The sequence below is a fragment of the Syngnathus acus genome, chromosome 14, assembly GCF_901709675.1.
Source record: "Syngnathus acus chromosome 14, fSynAcu1.2, whole genome shotgun sequence".
Classification (NCBI taxonomy): Eukaryota; Metazoa; Chordata; class Actinopteri; order Syngnathiformes; family Syngnathidae; genus Syngnathus; species Syngnathus acus.
Window position 1 is genome coordinate 4,742,941 of NC_051099.1, and position 16,186 is coordinate 4,759,126.

At 39.9% G+C, this 16,186-nt stretch overlaps 2 protein-coding genes across 2 annotated transcripts; both read left to right on the forward strand.

Moving 5' to 3' along the window:
- The first annotated feature begins 1,106 nt into the window (after positions 1–1,106).
- Positions 1,107–8,762, forward strand: ripk4 (receptor-interacting serine-threonine kinase 4). The gene is made up of 8 exons (XM_037270516.1): positions 1,107–1,408; positions 4,352–4,643; positions 5,402–5,550; positions 5,642–5,691; positions 5,800–5,958; positions 6,044–6,156; positions 6,621–6,864; positions 6,940–8,762. Exons 1-8 carry the CDS (start codon positions 1,227–1,229, stop codon positions 8,124–8,126), a joined length of 2,376 nt encoding a protein of 791 aa, XP_037126411.1. The 5' UTR covers positions 1,107–1,226; the 3' UTR covers positions 8,127–8,762.
- A 2,850-nt stretch (positions 8,763–11,612) lies between these two features.
- Positions 11,613–15,971, forward strand: c14h21orf91 (chromosome 14 C21orf91 homolog). Its single transcript, XM_037270610.1, has 5 exons — positions 11,613–11,764; positions 12,303–12,448; positions 13,468–13,953; positions 14,176–14,238; positions 14,398–15,971. Exons 2-5 carry the CDS (start codon positions 12,322–12,324, stop codon positions 14,580–14,582), a joined length of 861 nt encoding a protein of 286 aa, XP_037126505.1. The 5' UTR covers positions 11,613–11,764; positions 12,303–12,321; the 3' UTR covers positions 14,583–15,971.
- Positions 15,972–16,186: the final 215 nt, after the last annotated feature.

Consider the following 16,186-nt stretch of genomic DNA (forward strand, 5'->3'; position numbering starts at 1 on the left):
TGATCCCAGAATGCATTGCGCCTTCCCTATTTCGACCCAAAGGTGCAAATACCAGTATTCAGATTTTTCCTTCAACATCACGCTTGCAGTGATTTTAGAACCTGAAATTATTTCTCGATTAGGACAAGTTCCTCTTGACGACATAAAATCAAAGTACATAAATGAAGTCGACGATTTCAAGCCCAACTATCGCTTGACAAGATCTAATGGAGAATCCCTAAGACGGTGAATATGATGATGACCTAAAATGTTTTTTATTTTTGTTTTTATTGTGTTTATTGTGAATTTGTATTTTAACCATATCTTTTTCTGCTCAAGTGCGTGGAGTGTGGTTTTTTTCCTCACCGCTTGGTGGCAGTAGCGTGCTGAAGACAACAACCTCACGTCACTACGAAGGTATTAAATCTAATTGCAAATAAATTACAAAGAATTAATGTAACTAAAGTGACAAGTGGATGAGTCTGATATACAATACATGTTTAGTATTTAGCATTTTATTTGTAACATCAAAGAAGGAGATATGGAAAACAATATAATATTAATAGTTTTATGTTTTCTGGGGGAAGATCGAGTGTGGAATTGTTAATTTGAACTTGATAACATAAACGCAATGTGAAATAAATGATAATGTACATACAATCAACTTGTGAACATAGTCTCAGATTTTTTTCCCCCTCAATTTTTCAATTTTTTCTCATATTGTCATAATTTAGTCCTGTTAACTGCCTGCTTCTTTGTACATATTGCTGGCACATTTGACCAGAGGCAACAGCGAGAAAGTAACTTGATTCTCACTGTTGCTGAGCTTGAGTACATTGCGCAAACCGGGTGACTGTTATCAGATGACCCCTCCTTGTTCTGCCAACTTTCCGGCCTACATTGACACAAGATTACGTATGTGAGATGACACATTCTTGATTTCACTGACTATGAATATATTTTCCATTTGACCACCAGAAATAAGAGTATATCTGGATTTGTGGCCTTCATGGTGGATCCTGTGAACGCTTCCATTTGTGCATGATGCTGTCAAAGCAGGAAATGATGTCACAGCAGGAGGCTCAACCCTCTTTTACACCTGAAGAGAGGGAGAGGCCAGGCTGGGTTAGACAAAAAGAAAAACAAGGAAGTGCTCACAAGTAGCTCAGTTTGGTTGATCACTCGTACACTTTGTGCCGGGGAGAAAAGAGGAGTTGATCCCTTCCAGTTGCTTTGCCAGCACGGATATGGATGATCCCGATTTACCGTATGGGAATATGGGACTGCTCAGGACCTTTGATTCATCTGAGTTCTGCAGTTGGGAGAAAATTGGCTCAGGTGGATTTGGACAAGTATACAAAGTCCGGCATGTTCAGTGGAAAACATGGCTGGCTATCAAATGCCCTCCTTGCCTTCATGTGGATGACAAGTAAGTCTTGGAGTGATGTCATCAAATCTCATTTCTGTCATTGAATAAGATTAGAACTGAATGACATTGAAAATTAATCTGATATGATTTTTGTTCCTCTTATTGGGATTTAAAATGTGTGTTTTTTTCCTGCAAGGTTTATTTATTTATTTTAAAAAGCACAATCAATAAATTCATCTGCATCACCAAAACAATCCGATTTATACATAAATATTTTTGGTTTTATAGGCTAGGCTTATGCTAAAAAGATAACCATGAATTAATATTAAAGACAGTTTATATAAAGACAGTTTATCTACTTCAAAATGAGTTATTAATTAAAGTTTAATACAACAACAAAACTTTATGGCATAAACCAGTAAATCATAAACCAGTAAGTCATAAATTAGACAATGCAAACAGTGACTTTATCATTTCATCTTTCCATGTCTCCCAAAACAATATGTGAACTTTTTAAGCACTGTCTGAATTTACGTAAACACTATATAAAGAATTATATAAACTTTACATACAATGTATATATTTTAAACCAATTGTAGCCTTTGTGATTTGAAAACTGCATTCTACTACTATGCAATGTTTTTTTCCACTGTTCACCTTCATGTTGGTAAAAATATTCTTCCATTCTAGAAATGCAAATTTTCACCTTTGTTTAAAACGGATATAATCAGCCGTCTATCCAAAGGAGGGGTTGTTTTGAAAATGACGTTGCCCAAATTTACTCAACAATGCAAAGTATGTAAATGGTGTGGAATTAACATCTTAAAGCCACCAGAGCAGCTGTTGATTCAGTCTCAACTAGTTTGCAGGCTAAATATAAACGACCTAATGTGAACTACAGCCACAAAGACACTATTTTTAATTTTTCTTGTTACTGCATTGGCACGGAAACAAGAGTTCTTATCCCATTAATACAAATACTTAATCAATGAATTGATGTTAAAGAGACACAAACGCTCATCCATAGTGTATAAATAGCAAAACCATTTTTAATTTTGAAAATATGATTTAATTTATGTGAGCATTAGAAATGAACTGTTACTTTGCACACATCAACTCACAGATCACTAAAGTGAAGTGACGATTTTAGTACACTTCCCCCCCAAGGTTGTGGCGCAACTCCCAAGCTGAACCCGAAGCCAAGATGTTATCAACCCTAAACATCTCCAAAGTACATATTCAGGACATTTAGCCTGCTCCTTCACTGACCTGCAAAAGACTCAAAGGCACCTTTTGTGCTGCTGCCGCTGCTGTGTGACACACACAATAATAGAAGCTGTAAAACCAGTCCTACCGGGCCTGTTGGGAACATTGTTTGGTCCTGTTTGCAACAAGTGAAAGATTGGGCAACAAGTCAATGCCCATATTCTTATATAATGCCTGAACATTTTTTTTCTGAGAGTTTGCATTATTTTATTTTCATGTATTTTACACTCAACAAGGAGCAATCATTAATTGGACACAACACAAGTATGCACGTCAATGAAAAGATTACATAAACTGTCTGTATTTAGTCGGTGTTATTTTGTTTTTTTCTGACTTTCAAGCACTCTGTGTGTCCTTTTTTTAATCTTTTGAGACACCTGTTGATTTATGTTACTCGAGTGGTCAGCTTGATTCAAATTAGAATCCTAGTTTTGTAATAATCATCTGCATGGTAGACAGTTCACAAGTGAGAACAAACAGGACAATTTTTAGAAAATTCCAAATGTCTATGATTAACGTCATTGATGTCTAAAGACGGATTGGATGCTAAAAAAAAAAACACCAGACAACTGTAATTTTCCTGGTATGTTGCTTACGCAAATGGTTGATGCGCCATTATTGTTACTGATTATCAGTTGCTAGGCAGAAGTTGCGTGCCAACTGATTAAAAAAATGCCAGTCATGCTTGGTAAGCTGCTTCAACTTTGAATCATTAGCTGAGACAAGGAGAGCCATCTGAAACATATGAGTTATAAATATCATTATTGATATTCTAAATTTCCCACCTTAGGTTTCTAAATTCAATCTGAAGCTTCTATCATTTCACTAAAGGCAAAATTCCCACTCAGGTACTTTGGTCTTTCCCACGCATTCCAAAATCACAAAAATTTATCTTTATCTAAAGCCCATTAAGAGGTTGTATTTTTAAAACGGCGTTTGCCTGAGATATTTGCTCTGAGTGCATGAATTGTGTTGCAGTGATGTCAACGGGGCCAGCGGGTAGATAACGGCAGCTTAGCAAAGGTTGAGCAACACGAAACAGGAGCGTTCACTCACCTGCAGCATTCCAGGCTCATTTGGAATGGGCTAAAAAATGTGCTTAAAAAAAAAAACTTCTTTAGTCCCTAAATTTGAAAAATAATTCAAATAAATCTTTATCATTTTATTTGTTCAGGTTTCATAAAACAATTAGTATATGCAAACCACTTATCTTGACACATTATGCATAAAAAAATAAAACAAGCATTTATATGTATTAAAAAATAAAGCACCGACTGAAATTAACTGAATTATATTTATTTGTTCGTTGTTTCATTCTTAAAATAGTTTAAAAGTGTACAAGGTCTTGGCTCCAAGGTTAATGCTAGTAAACATTTACCCTAACTGTTAATCTAGTCAGCATGACATGCAGGCTCCTGACATTTGATTTGGGCCTGAAGTTAAATATTATAGGTCAGTGAGCAAAGCATGAGCCTCCAAATGATTTGGTTAATGTTTTCTAAGAGGCTCACTCAAATATGTGATTAAAGAAGATGAACATTGCACGTTTGTTGACTTAAATATCGATTAGGATTATTCAAACAACAGCTTGGGAAAAAGATGGTTTATGCTGATGGATATATTTGAACTCTCTTTAGGTTACATTTTTCTTTTAGATACCAATAAAGCAGCAATGAATGAATATTTTTTTCTAGCTAGCAATTTCTAATGTGGTCTTCCATTTTGTTATTTGCTCAGGGAACGGTCAGAGCTGCTGGAAGAGGCCAAGAAAATGGAAGCAGCCAAGTTCCGATACATCTTGCCTGTGTATGGGATCTGCGAGGATCCTCAGGGTCTGGTGATGGAATACATGGAGACGGGTTCCCTGGAAAACTTGCTGGCTACGGAGCCGCTGCCATGGGAGCTCCGCTTCCGTATCATCCACGAGACGGCTGTGGGGATGAACTTCTTACACTGCATGAACCCGCCCCTGCTCCATCTGGACCTGAAGCCTGCCAACATCTTGCTGGATGCCCACTACCACGTCAAGGTGTGATATCCACTTATTGCATATCAAATCATTTGATCATAAATATTTTTGAACGGGTCAAATTGTGATGGCCCCGTCAGATCCAATAGTGCGTCAGATCATCATAATACAATTTTCCATGATAATTTCATATTTAGCACTTTTTATTTTTATTTCTTTATTATTATTATTAATTATTTTTTAACTTTTTTATTTGAGGCTAAAATCAAAGCATTGTAATTTCACAAATTAATGTTTAAAAGAATAACTCAAACACAAAACTATTCACATACTTATTTACTACTTGCATTCCATCAATGCACAATAAAATGTTTTTATGTTTTAAATAAATGATAAATAAATAAATGATGTGCCTGTGATTAAGTTAACTTGTTTTCATCCAGGAAACTACCCGTTAATTTGACCCTGCCTTGCCTTTCCTGTTGATCCGTTTGAAAATGACGCCCATCGCATTGTCTTTTTATTCTGAGCAGCTCAATGGAAATGAATGCAGTAGGCGGGAAGCATCCATTTAACTGTAATAGCTGCATGTAAACACCTCTTCCAGGCTTGTCCCTACAGGATTCCTTTAGTTCCTGTGACTGTCTATGCGTGTGTGTGACTGTGCGTGGGCGTGCTCATTCTGAAGGACCAGCCTCTCCTGCATCTGCTGCATGCTGGGACATGGCCCCTGGAGCTTTGCTGCTCCTCTCCTATGAGATGGGTACTCAGGGTCTTCTTGCTAAGGTCCCTTATCTGGTCTCTTCTCTTTCTCACAGATATCAGATTTTGGCCTGGCTCGCTGGAACGGGCTGTCACGAGCCGATGACATCAGTCGGGACGGCTTCTGCGGTACCATCGCCTACCTGCCACCTGAAAGCATCATTGAGAAAGACAGAGTGTCTGACACTAAACATGACATATACAGGTTGGATTTTTTTTTGTTTGTTTTTTTGGAAGCCTCGAATAAACTACTACTCTGTCTGTCGTTAAATCCCCATGCTATATTTCCTCCCCAGTTTTTCCATTGTCATCTGGGGCATCCTCACTCAGAAGAAACCTTATCAAGGTGAGACCAATGTAATACAGAAAAAGTATTCTACCAAAAAAAAAAAAAGATTTTGCTACCATACAATATAGTCATCAGGTAATCTATATGAAATGTGTTTTCCCCAAGGAGAGAACAACATCTTGCAGATCATGGTGAAGGTGGTGAAAGGGGCGCGTCCAGATCTTGGTGCAGTGCCGCGGAGCCGTCCTACTGCTTGTACTGGCTTCCTAAGTCTAATGCAACGCTGCTGGGCAACTAGTCCTGAGGCCAGACCCAGCTTCCAGGGTAAGTTTTATTTTATTTTATTATTTTTTTGCTTTATCTTGTTTTAAAGTGAATTTATTTTATTTATGATTGTTGATTCGTCCAGAAATCACATCGGAAGCTGAAGCTCTGTGTTGTAAACCTCAAGAGGAGCCCAAGACTCCGACTTTGCCAGAGTCCGAGTCTACTTCCTGTGACGGGCTGTCCCTTCACCACAAGGTAGGGGAAGCAAGAGCAACTAAATGGTCATTATAAATAAATGTAACATGTAAAACAATTTAAAAACACTTTTCACAGGTATGAGGGTTATTTATTGTCAGCATCTGTTGTTTAAGAATGTGTGGATGAATGAATATAATTGTCTTTATTTTTTTCATGGCTAAATGTCAGTTTATTTCCTGAGTGAATATTTGATTAGAACAGTGACGTGGCCAAGGAAGAATGTTAACTGATTGTTCAGCCTGTCTGCTCTGTGCACTGTTGATTTTGTGACAAGACAAATATGGTGCCCCAAAGCCCAAATTGGCAGTTATTACTGAATATTTATCAGTCTGTTCAAATGAAAGATTCTGAATTTAAATATAGGTCATTTTCAAGTGAACTACAAATATTAAAATAAACGTGGCCTTTTTCCGCCATAGCTTGAAAGCAGCTCTTGATCTTCTGCTCTATTCTCTCCACAGGTTAAAAACGATAAGCAAGCAGTTCGTCCGGTCTCGGCCATGTTGCCCGAAAAAGACTACAGTCTGTCCGAGCTGTTGACCCAGGTGGATTCTGGAATCTCCAGGAGCTTTGATCGACTGAAGGAAGAAAATTGCCGCAGCAAAGAGAATACTTGCAAGAGATTGTCTGGCATGTCCTCCGCAGATTCAGCCTTCTCTTCGCAAGACTCTATAACGCTCTCTTTTGAGAAGGAAAGCACCATCGGTAAGAGTTGACCTTAAAGTCAAAGGACGAATAGCAGCTAATGTTTTTAAACGGTATCTTCTTTCCACTCTGTAGATTCTGCCGAGGTTCACAAAAGGAAGTTATGTGACGCCATCAGAACCAAGGACATTGCGAAGCTGATGAAGATCCTCCAGCCGCAGGATGTTGACCTTCGCCTCGACGGAGGAGGCAGCCTCCTGCATCACGCCGTCACCTTGGACAATGAGGAAGCCATCAAGTTCCTTTTGTTGAACAACGCCAATCCCAATCTCGCCAACTCGCGGGGCTCCACCCCCCTCCACATGGCCACCGAGAAGCACTTGAAGCCACTGGCGGAACTTCTGCTGGGTCGGCGGAGCACCAACATCAACGCCAAGGATGAGGATCAGTTCACAGCTTTGCACTGGGCGGCCCAGAATGGCGACGAGGCCATGACGCGCCTGCTGCTCGACCGCGGGGCGGCCATCAACGAGACCGACGGTCAGGGGCGAACTCCCGCTCACGTGGCTTGCCAGCACGGCCAGGAGAACGTCGTCCGCGTGCTGCTGAGCCGCGGCGCCGACGTTCGAATCAAGGGCAAGGACAATTGGACGGCGCTGCACTTCGCCGCCTGGCAGGGTCACCTGGGAATCGTGAAACTCCTGATAAAGCAGGCCGGCGCCGACGTCAACGGTCAGACGACGGACGGACGCACGCCACTGCATTTCGCCTGCCAGAGGGGGCACTACCGAGTGGCCCGAATGCTAATCGAACTGAAGGCAGACATTCACATGAAAACCTTGGAATTAAACACGCCCTTGCATGTCGCGGCAGAAACCAGTCACACCAGCACATCCCGCCTCCTGATCAAACACCACGCGGATATCCACGCCGAGAACAGCCAAGGATTTACTCCTCTCCACTTGGCCTCCCAGCGAGGTCACCTAGCCACAGTCAAGATGTTAATAGAAGAAGGGGCCGATCCTCTGAAAGTGACCCGGGCCCAACGCAGCCCCTACCGCCTGGCGGCAGAAAACGGACAGTGTGCGGTTCTGAAAGAACTCTTCCTTCACTGTCCAGATGGGGGTGCTCTTTCAAATGAGCTGGAACCGGAGCCATACTTGCCAGAGGACTTAATTAGCAAAGGTTTGGCACCGCTTGAGCCCGAGCAGCCAGCAGAGTCAGTCAAATCACTTCAGAGGAGAGTCGTTATTCTCAAACTAACAGAGCGCAATGACAATCCCCAGGCGACCACCACACAATGTGCACCGGCTTTGTGCTAACTGGAAAAAGATGCGTACAAAACTGTTAAAAAAATATATGAATGTGTATAGTATTAATTGCCAATGCCCATGTGGTGCTTAGACGATCAATGGACCAGAATATGCTAAACACCTGCTCTTAGCATTTTATGATGCTTACAAAAGCTTCCATGTAAATGTGTATTTATGACATATAGAATTTACTTTTTTACCCATTTTTTTATTTGCTAGGATAAAATCTGGTATAAAAACTTTTTTGCACTGTAAATAACTGATTACCTTTTTATTGTTTGAGTCATCATGGATTTTGAAAAGGTTTGACAATGTTCTATGCCTGTTGCATATCAGTGCTACATCAGGGATGTCATTAAAATACCTTGATAGTATTCTACGGCCTAGTTTTTTTTTTTACGCAAATATTCGCTGTAATTATGATTTCACCAGTTTGTGAACATAGATTAATACAAATTCCCTAAAATTATAAATTGGAAGAACTCAACAAATGACTTACGGATAACGCCTGCAAGTCAGGGAAGCCTATGTGGCGGCCATCTTGGGAGGGTCAATGTTCCCATGAAAGATGTAATTTGCTCATTTCTCAACTTATTTGTCTTCATTGATTTTGTAATTGCCAAAATACATGCTATCAATACAGAACATCTTAAAAAAAAGAAAGGCATTTTTAAAATACCTGTGAAGGCTCTATACACGCAATTGCTTGACATTCTACACAACCATCTGCAACACCATTTTTTTTTTCTAATTCTGCTGATCTTTTTTGGAGTTCTGTTTCACAATAATTGGAACTCACAGTTCACAATTTGAATGTCCATCAACCACAGTCTATTTATAAGCAATAGAATATCTTGTTTCACGTGTCTCAGATTTAGTTCTCACAACCACCGGCATGTGAGAAACAATAATCGCGCTTGACAACAGGCCGAGTTGGCATGTCTTCATCTCCACCCTCATCTTGAGTGAAATCACAGGGTTGTCTGCTCTCCCGACCCCATAGATCACGCTCAGGTTGGCAAGCATCATGGGAACTGGCCCGGAGGAGGATCACATGATGCATGCCTGATTAAGAAATGAGTGAGGGTGCTGACGTTTTTTACAATTGCTGCCTGTTGATTCAAACGTGTCATCACAAAACCTAGACGCCCTGCAGACTTGGCACTTGGAACCCGAGGCATGTTGCACGGTGGCAAATGCGCAATTGTCCTGTTTTTGCAGAGAGGCTGAAAATGAGTACGCCTTTCCTTCCAGGTAATTTTTTCAGACCTACAGTAGCTCCCATTATGTGGCATTATTGAGCCACACGCTTTTATTTTCTATAAATATGGTGTTGGTTTTATTAATGTCTTAAAATGCTTTCTGACCGGCAATGTTTACCGCCATTTTAAAATCTTAACAATCAGCTCACAAATGTAACACTGTCTTTTTATTTTGAGGTCATTACTTAATGACAAATTAAATGAAAAAAATGTGCATTGTGCAAATGAAGTTTCATATATGTCCTTGGAGTTTATATTCTAATTTTTCATTTCTTGTTTCTTTTTCTACTTTCCTGTCTTCCCACTCAGCAATTTGACTCCTTCCCCTCAGTCTATGACAAATGATGGTGTCACTCCCTCCAGGTTGTGACTGTGTCTGTTTGTGTAAGATACAACCGAGGGTAAAATCCTGTGGATCTGCATTCACGTAACTAATGTCGGCTGTCATTAACTCAACTGTGTTAATTACAGAGCATGGAATATATGACCCATCTTATGATAGTGTGTATAAGTCCACCCTCCTCTGTAAACAAGTTATGAGATGGTTTGTGTGTAATCATGATGTTTTTTTGTTTACTGTACTTCCCCTGAGGGCCATTGTATTTTCCACTCACACTGTATAACACGGGGAGTGATATTTACTTTAAAAAGAATCTTTCAGAAGAAACACGTTATTGATCATATAAAGTCGGAAAATGAATGAATGAACCAAACTTTATCAGCATGTGATAATATAGATCCAAGCGAATGCTGTGAGCTGTTTTTCCCTACCCTCTCTTTTCTCGTCCTCCTCATTTATTCGAACCAGACGGAACAAGCTAAACAAGATCTTAGACCTCGCCTCTTAAGACACAAGGCGTGCGACAACATGTGCTCGTCTCCTCGGGGCAAATACACGGACGTGGGCGCACTCACACGGCAATAATGGAGTACAGTACACAATTTATGGCCTGTTTCCTAGTGCTTGCACAATAACACTGAAGTTGAGTTTGAGCTTACTAGGTAAAAGGTTAAAACGTGGTTTGAAATTATGTTACACGTGACAGGTGGCAAATCTATGTGTTTGGAATCAGTAGACATTTTTTATGGCCTAATGTGATTGCTTCCTGGAGATGTTTTGTGATTCAAGTTGTGAGGATAAAGTCCACACAGGGGTGGGAAGACACACTATGATGTCACGACAAGGTAAACTGTGCTCGTACTGAGTCAACACATGCGCCTCCTGCCAGCTAATAGAAAACTTTGCCAACATAACAGAGGTTTCATTTATCATGTCGACACCCTGGGAATTAAAAATAAAAAAAATGCCTGGGGCCTTGAAGAGGGATGGGATTTGTGTTTTATGTACAGTATTTTCACAAGAGTACAGTTATAAAAGGTCTCTTTTTTTTTTTTTTTTAATTGTTGATCGTATATAGTACGTAGTATATATATTTTTACCATTTTCTGTTGATTGTGATTATAAAAGCGGCATGAGTATGGTTTGGATTTGTTTTGTCTTAGTTGCTTTTCGGGTCTTTTGCATTGCCTCAGTCCCACCCAACATTTAATATGTTCTGTTGTTCAAAATTGCACTGACTAACATGTCATGATGGTCAAATTTGATTGTGTATTTTTCTTAGTTAAGAAGTGTTTTGAAATAACAAGATGTAATGTCCATTTTTAGCCACAAGATAGCGCAATTTATTTTCTCTCAAGCAAACTTGAGAACTCTGCTTCACGCCCGAATATATACATTTTTGTAATAAATAAATAAATAAATAAATGAATAAATACATAAATAAATAAATAAATAAATAAATAAATAAATAAATAAATGTATTAATAATGCATTACGCGTATCTAATATGAATTATGGACTCTTTCTTCATCAGCACCAATGCATATGTGCAAGTGTGCGTCCCTCTCCTGTGCGTGCATTACTCGTAAATGGGGATTAAATTATATTATTATTATTATTATTATTATTGCATGGAAATATGTATGCTGACGACATCTGGAGGGCATATCATGTTGAGTTTGCGGGGGGGTGTTGGTATTACATGAGACAAGTACGTTAAAAAAATAATGTATCCCTATATTCTATTCATCTATATATCTTCATACACATGTTTCTGTAATGATAATTATTGTTTTAATTACTAATGTGTTAACGATTCTTGTTAAGAAATTCCTATATTTCTCACCTCCCCCCTGGGGTAGAGTAGTGGTACATTCCGATGAGAGCCAAGAGGTTTCTGCTAAGTGTTTTGGGATTTGCCGTGACGCGTGGTTGTTATCAGATGTTAGGGTTCCTTCCCGTAAACCAAAGTGTGGCCCGAAAAGGCGACGACGAGTCAGTGGACAGTCTTTTTATGATAAGGTTGAGTTGACGACACTCGCTGGGTAAGACACTTTGGTGCTCTTCAACGCCGAATAACGGACGAATAATGCAATGTAACCACTCGAGGGGATGCTAGTTTGAGCTACTGTTACTAGCTTAACTTATTGTTAGCTGTTATCAGTTTGAACGAAATGGACACATACAGTCCATCAGTCGTATTATTTATACACCATCCAACTTTATTCAGTCAACGAGGAAACTGATCGAGTGTTAATCAAGATAACCAACGTAATCGTGTAGTCGCTAAAGCGAATACAACGGAAATCGTGTATCGTTCGTGCAAACAAACCATCTGCACCAAACAAAGAATCAGTTACTTTACTTCTTTCCTATTCTTCCTTTGGTGGGTGCGAAAGTTTCAGTGAATCATTTACGTCAAGAGGCCTCTAATATCTGTTGCATTATTTCTCATTATAATCGATCGAAACGTCACTAGATTAAAATGACACAAAAGATTGCAATACACAGCACATCAAGAAGATAGAAGAACTTTCTGGTTGTGCAAGCTTCTTCTAGTAAGCCATGTGATCCATTTCACAGTTGTGTCGCCCTACGCGCCATGGATGAAGAGGAGCAGTTTGTAAACATTGATCTGAATGATGACAATATCTGCAGTGTCTGCAAATTGGAGACAGATACAGGGACTTTATCTTTCTGCCACATTTGCTTTGAACTCAGCATTGAAGGTAGGACAACTATTGTTTTTCTTTTTGAGCATCAATATGTGTATGTATGTAGTCATATCGACTCTGTGGAAAAAAAAAAAAAAGGTTTCACAATCAGTTCTATATATAAAGACATATTAAAGATCAGGAAGGGTATTCTTTGTTGGTGTTCCGAGGAGATGTTTCCTGTTACTTCCAAAAATGACAGCAGAGTAACGGGTTATCTTCATTTGGAATTTCTCACTGGTGAAGACACATTGTATTGCTCCACTGCACCATGTGAGCTGTGGTCATTACGTAGCCTGAAGCGTCAACCCGGCAGAGAACAAGGGAGCTGCTGTGGTCTCAAAAAACAATAACAAACAAAAAAAAAACATCAATGTATGGTTTATTCACTTATCTTGACATATACGTTCCACAACTTAAACGAAACACAAGAAATTACCACCAAAGCTGCTTGGAGGGAATAGCAATTTAAATCCCTTTTGCTGGATTTTGTTTGCATTGAGATTGTCCTCTTCCATTATGGTGGCAATCTAAAAGCTGCGTTTGCTAAGCCCCCCCACACCATATAAGCAGCTTTACCAGGAGGATTGTGATGGGTCAACTTGACAGTTTTAGCTTCCAGTGTTTATGCACAAACTTGACCACCCTCTATTTGTGCCGGGGGGAAAAAAAAAGAAGCAAGCTTCAAGGTTGCTTCTTAATTGTCTATTGGTGCATTTCACGTCAGAATCACAGAGTCCACCTTGCGGCTTGATTGACCGTTGTAAATAATTAACACGTCTAACTTTGTCTGCTGTGACCTTTCGAATGCCCAAGCACTCAAGTTACAGACTGGTTAACATCCACAACAGCCAACTGTACATTCTCATTGGTTAACTTCCACGTCACTCACCAGGCCATGCCCAGCCTTTTAAAGCCACACACAATCCAAGTTACATGAGGAGAATGATACATGCCGATTTATTCATTTATTTTTAATTAATGCAAAACCAATGTTTATTTTCGATTTGATTCTAGTGTTTGTGTGTTTCCAGGTGTTTCTGCTACCACCTTATTACATTCAAAGTCTCTCCGCGGCCACAGAGACTGCTTTGAAAAATGTCACCTCATCGCCAACCAGAAGCTGTCACACTCCAAGGTCCCCCGAAGTGCCTACGAGGGCATGAAAGTGGCCCTCGGCCAAAAACTGAATCGTATCATCCAGTACGCCCAGAACAAAGACAATGCCTCTTCCAACAACAGTCTCAGCAGATGCGGGTCCAGGCTTCTCTGTTACAGCCAACCCAGCGAGCGCAAGCTGCTGCCTCAGTCGGAAGCCCAGGTGCCTCGCTACGCCCCCCGCTGGGAACCGGTGGAAGCACCGCAGCTGCCCGACTACACAGCCCAGGAATTGAGGATGCTGCAGAACTCGCAAGGGGACCTTTGGTCCAGCGATGTCAGGAGAGCTCTTCACATTCGGGAGTCCTCGTCAGCGGGAGGGCAGACCGAGAGCAAGCATCGGGGCCACAGCAGAGATGAATGTGAGCCAATTTGGAATTTACCTACCGCTGGTGCAAAGTTTCACTTTCAATGCTTGAGCGACATGACTCGGCACGTTCACATCATTTTGTGGTCATTGTTCTGTGTCCATTCCTGTTTTCAATTCCTACTGATAAATATTGACAACATGTAAGATGCATCTCTGCTTTTCATACAGAATCTGGATTCACATTTTGTTATTATTTATTTATTTTCTTTTTTAGTGACTGAAAAGAGTGTGGATGAGCTCCATCACTTAAACACCCAGCTTCTTATGAAGATTCAAAGTAAGTGGTGTGACTGAGCAAGTGCGGCTTGATTGTGTTGAACAGCGCTCATGTTTTGCAGAAAGTCAACTATCATTCAATGTCCAAATTTGAGGGACAATGCAGGTTTTTGATTTATGTTCTCTGCTTTGACATTTGACATGACCTCTTCTTCCACAGAGGTCTTCGAGGAGCTGACTGCGGCCGTACAGGAGAAGGACTCGCTGGCGTCCGAGCTGCACGTTCGTCACGTAGCCATCGAGCAGCTCTTCAAGAACTGTGCCAAATTGCCCTGGCTCCACATTAGCAGGGCTGGCATCAAGACCAGCAGCAGCACCACCGGTATCGGAGGCCCTGTAGAGTGATGATGAGTGCGGACGTGTCTTTGGGACACTGGTGAAAGACGGTGGTTGCTGCAATAAGACTGAGAACAAAATGCCCTCATCGGGGTTAGATAGCACTGAGCTCAGTATTAAGGGCTTGCTTGCCTTGTGACAAATGGCTGAATTTTGCTCCAATTGCTAAAAGTCCAAGTCACTGGATTTCATTTCATTTTATGGGGATATATTTCCCTTTTTTTTTTATTTTAATTGTCTCTGATCACCTTCAGCATTTTAAAAGTTTACTTGCTTGATTTTCTGTTGCAACAATAGCATCCATGTTTGCAAGCTGCTTCCTGGCATTTCAACTGCTTTTTGTGCTTCTTTGGTATCTTAACCTTTCGAAACAGTAGATACCATAAAAAAAAAGAAGAGTGAACGGTGATGGTTACATAATTGTATCACAAAGGACCTTACATTATTGCAATATGACATACAACCCTGAAAAGAGCACAAGTCTGTAGAAAACAACCAAAGGGAGAACTGATCAACTAAGGCTTTATAATTATTGATCTGTATAGCTTATATGCCCACTTGGGTACCCCCCCCTCCAAAAAAATGCTTCTCTTCTTCATTAATTCATTCAAGCTTCCTCTGAAAAAGTATTGCTGTTGTGTACACAGATGCATGAGGAAATGTTAATCTAGTTTATTGTCAAACCAAAGTTGCTTCAAATTCTGTGCTTCAAACGCCACAACTGGGATTTACTTGTGCTGTGATGTTTAGAATCAATTCCACAGCAATTTTACTTTTTACCAAGTGAGAACGATGTAATTCTTTCCGTTTTCATCCACGTGGAGTTTTATGAATGTGTGATGGACTTGACACAATGTTTTATAAATGTACAATGTTTTAGTTCATGAGATGAAAAATCTATGCAAAAGAGAAGCAGATCATTTAGAAGCCTTATCCAAACAATTATTTGTCTTCTGACGACGACTCTTAGCTCCAGAATCGCATTCACGGTTAAAAAGAATTTCAAGTTGTTACTGTATTGCTTTCATTCTCTCTTTATAAGAGAGTACGTTAATTTGACCCTTTTTGGGGTTTAGCTCTTCTTGAAACATATATTTTTTTAGCTTTTAATGTGTGTCTAAAAGTTGTGGGATTCTAATGTTTTGAATACGGATGCTGTGTATTTTTGTACCTTGTGGGAAAATGGCCGTGCTCATTTATGCCTTTGTTCAGCAGAGTTCCTTGACTGCAGACTCAAGTATTGCTGTTACTTTTTTTGCTTTTTACTTTGAACAAGGCCACATTTGTGTTTCTGTGATCTTTTATTTTCTATTTATTTTGTATGCGTGTTATAGTGGACTTTACGCGGGTTGTGTAATGTATGCTTTTTCATTTTCAATAAACAGACAATTTTTGCTACCTCGTTTGTATTCAATGCTGCAAGCACGTGTGGTAACAAAAGATCAAATTAATGTATTTTAGTCACTTCTCATCAAAAATCTTTTGTGCAAATTCATAAACATTACCCAACTCTTAAGCCAAAACTTACAATTTTCACATAGTAACAGAACGTATGAATTTCAATCGGATAATGTTTGGTTGATAAGCAGCAGATATGAAATGCGTTCACCATT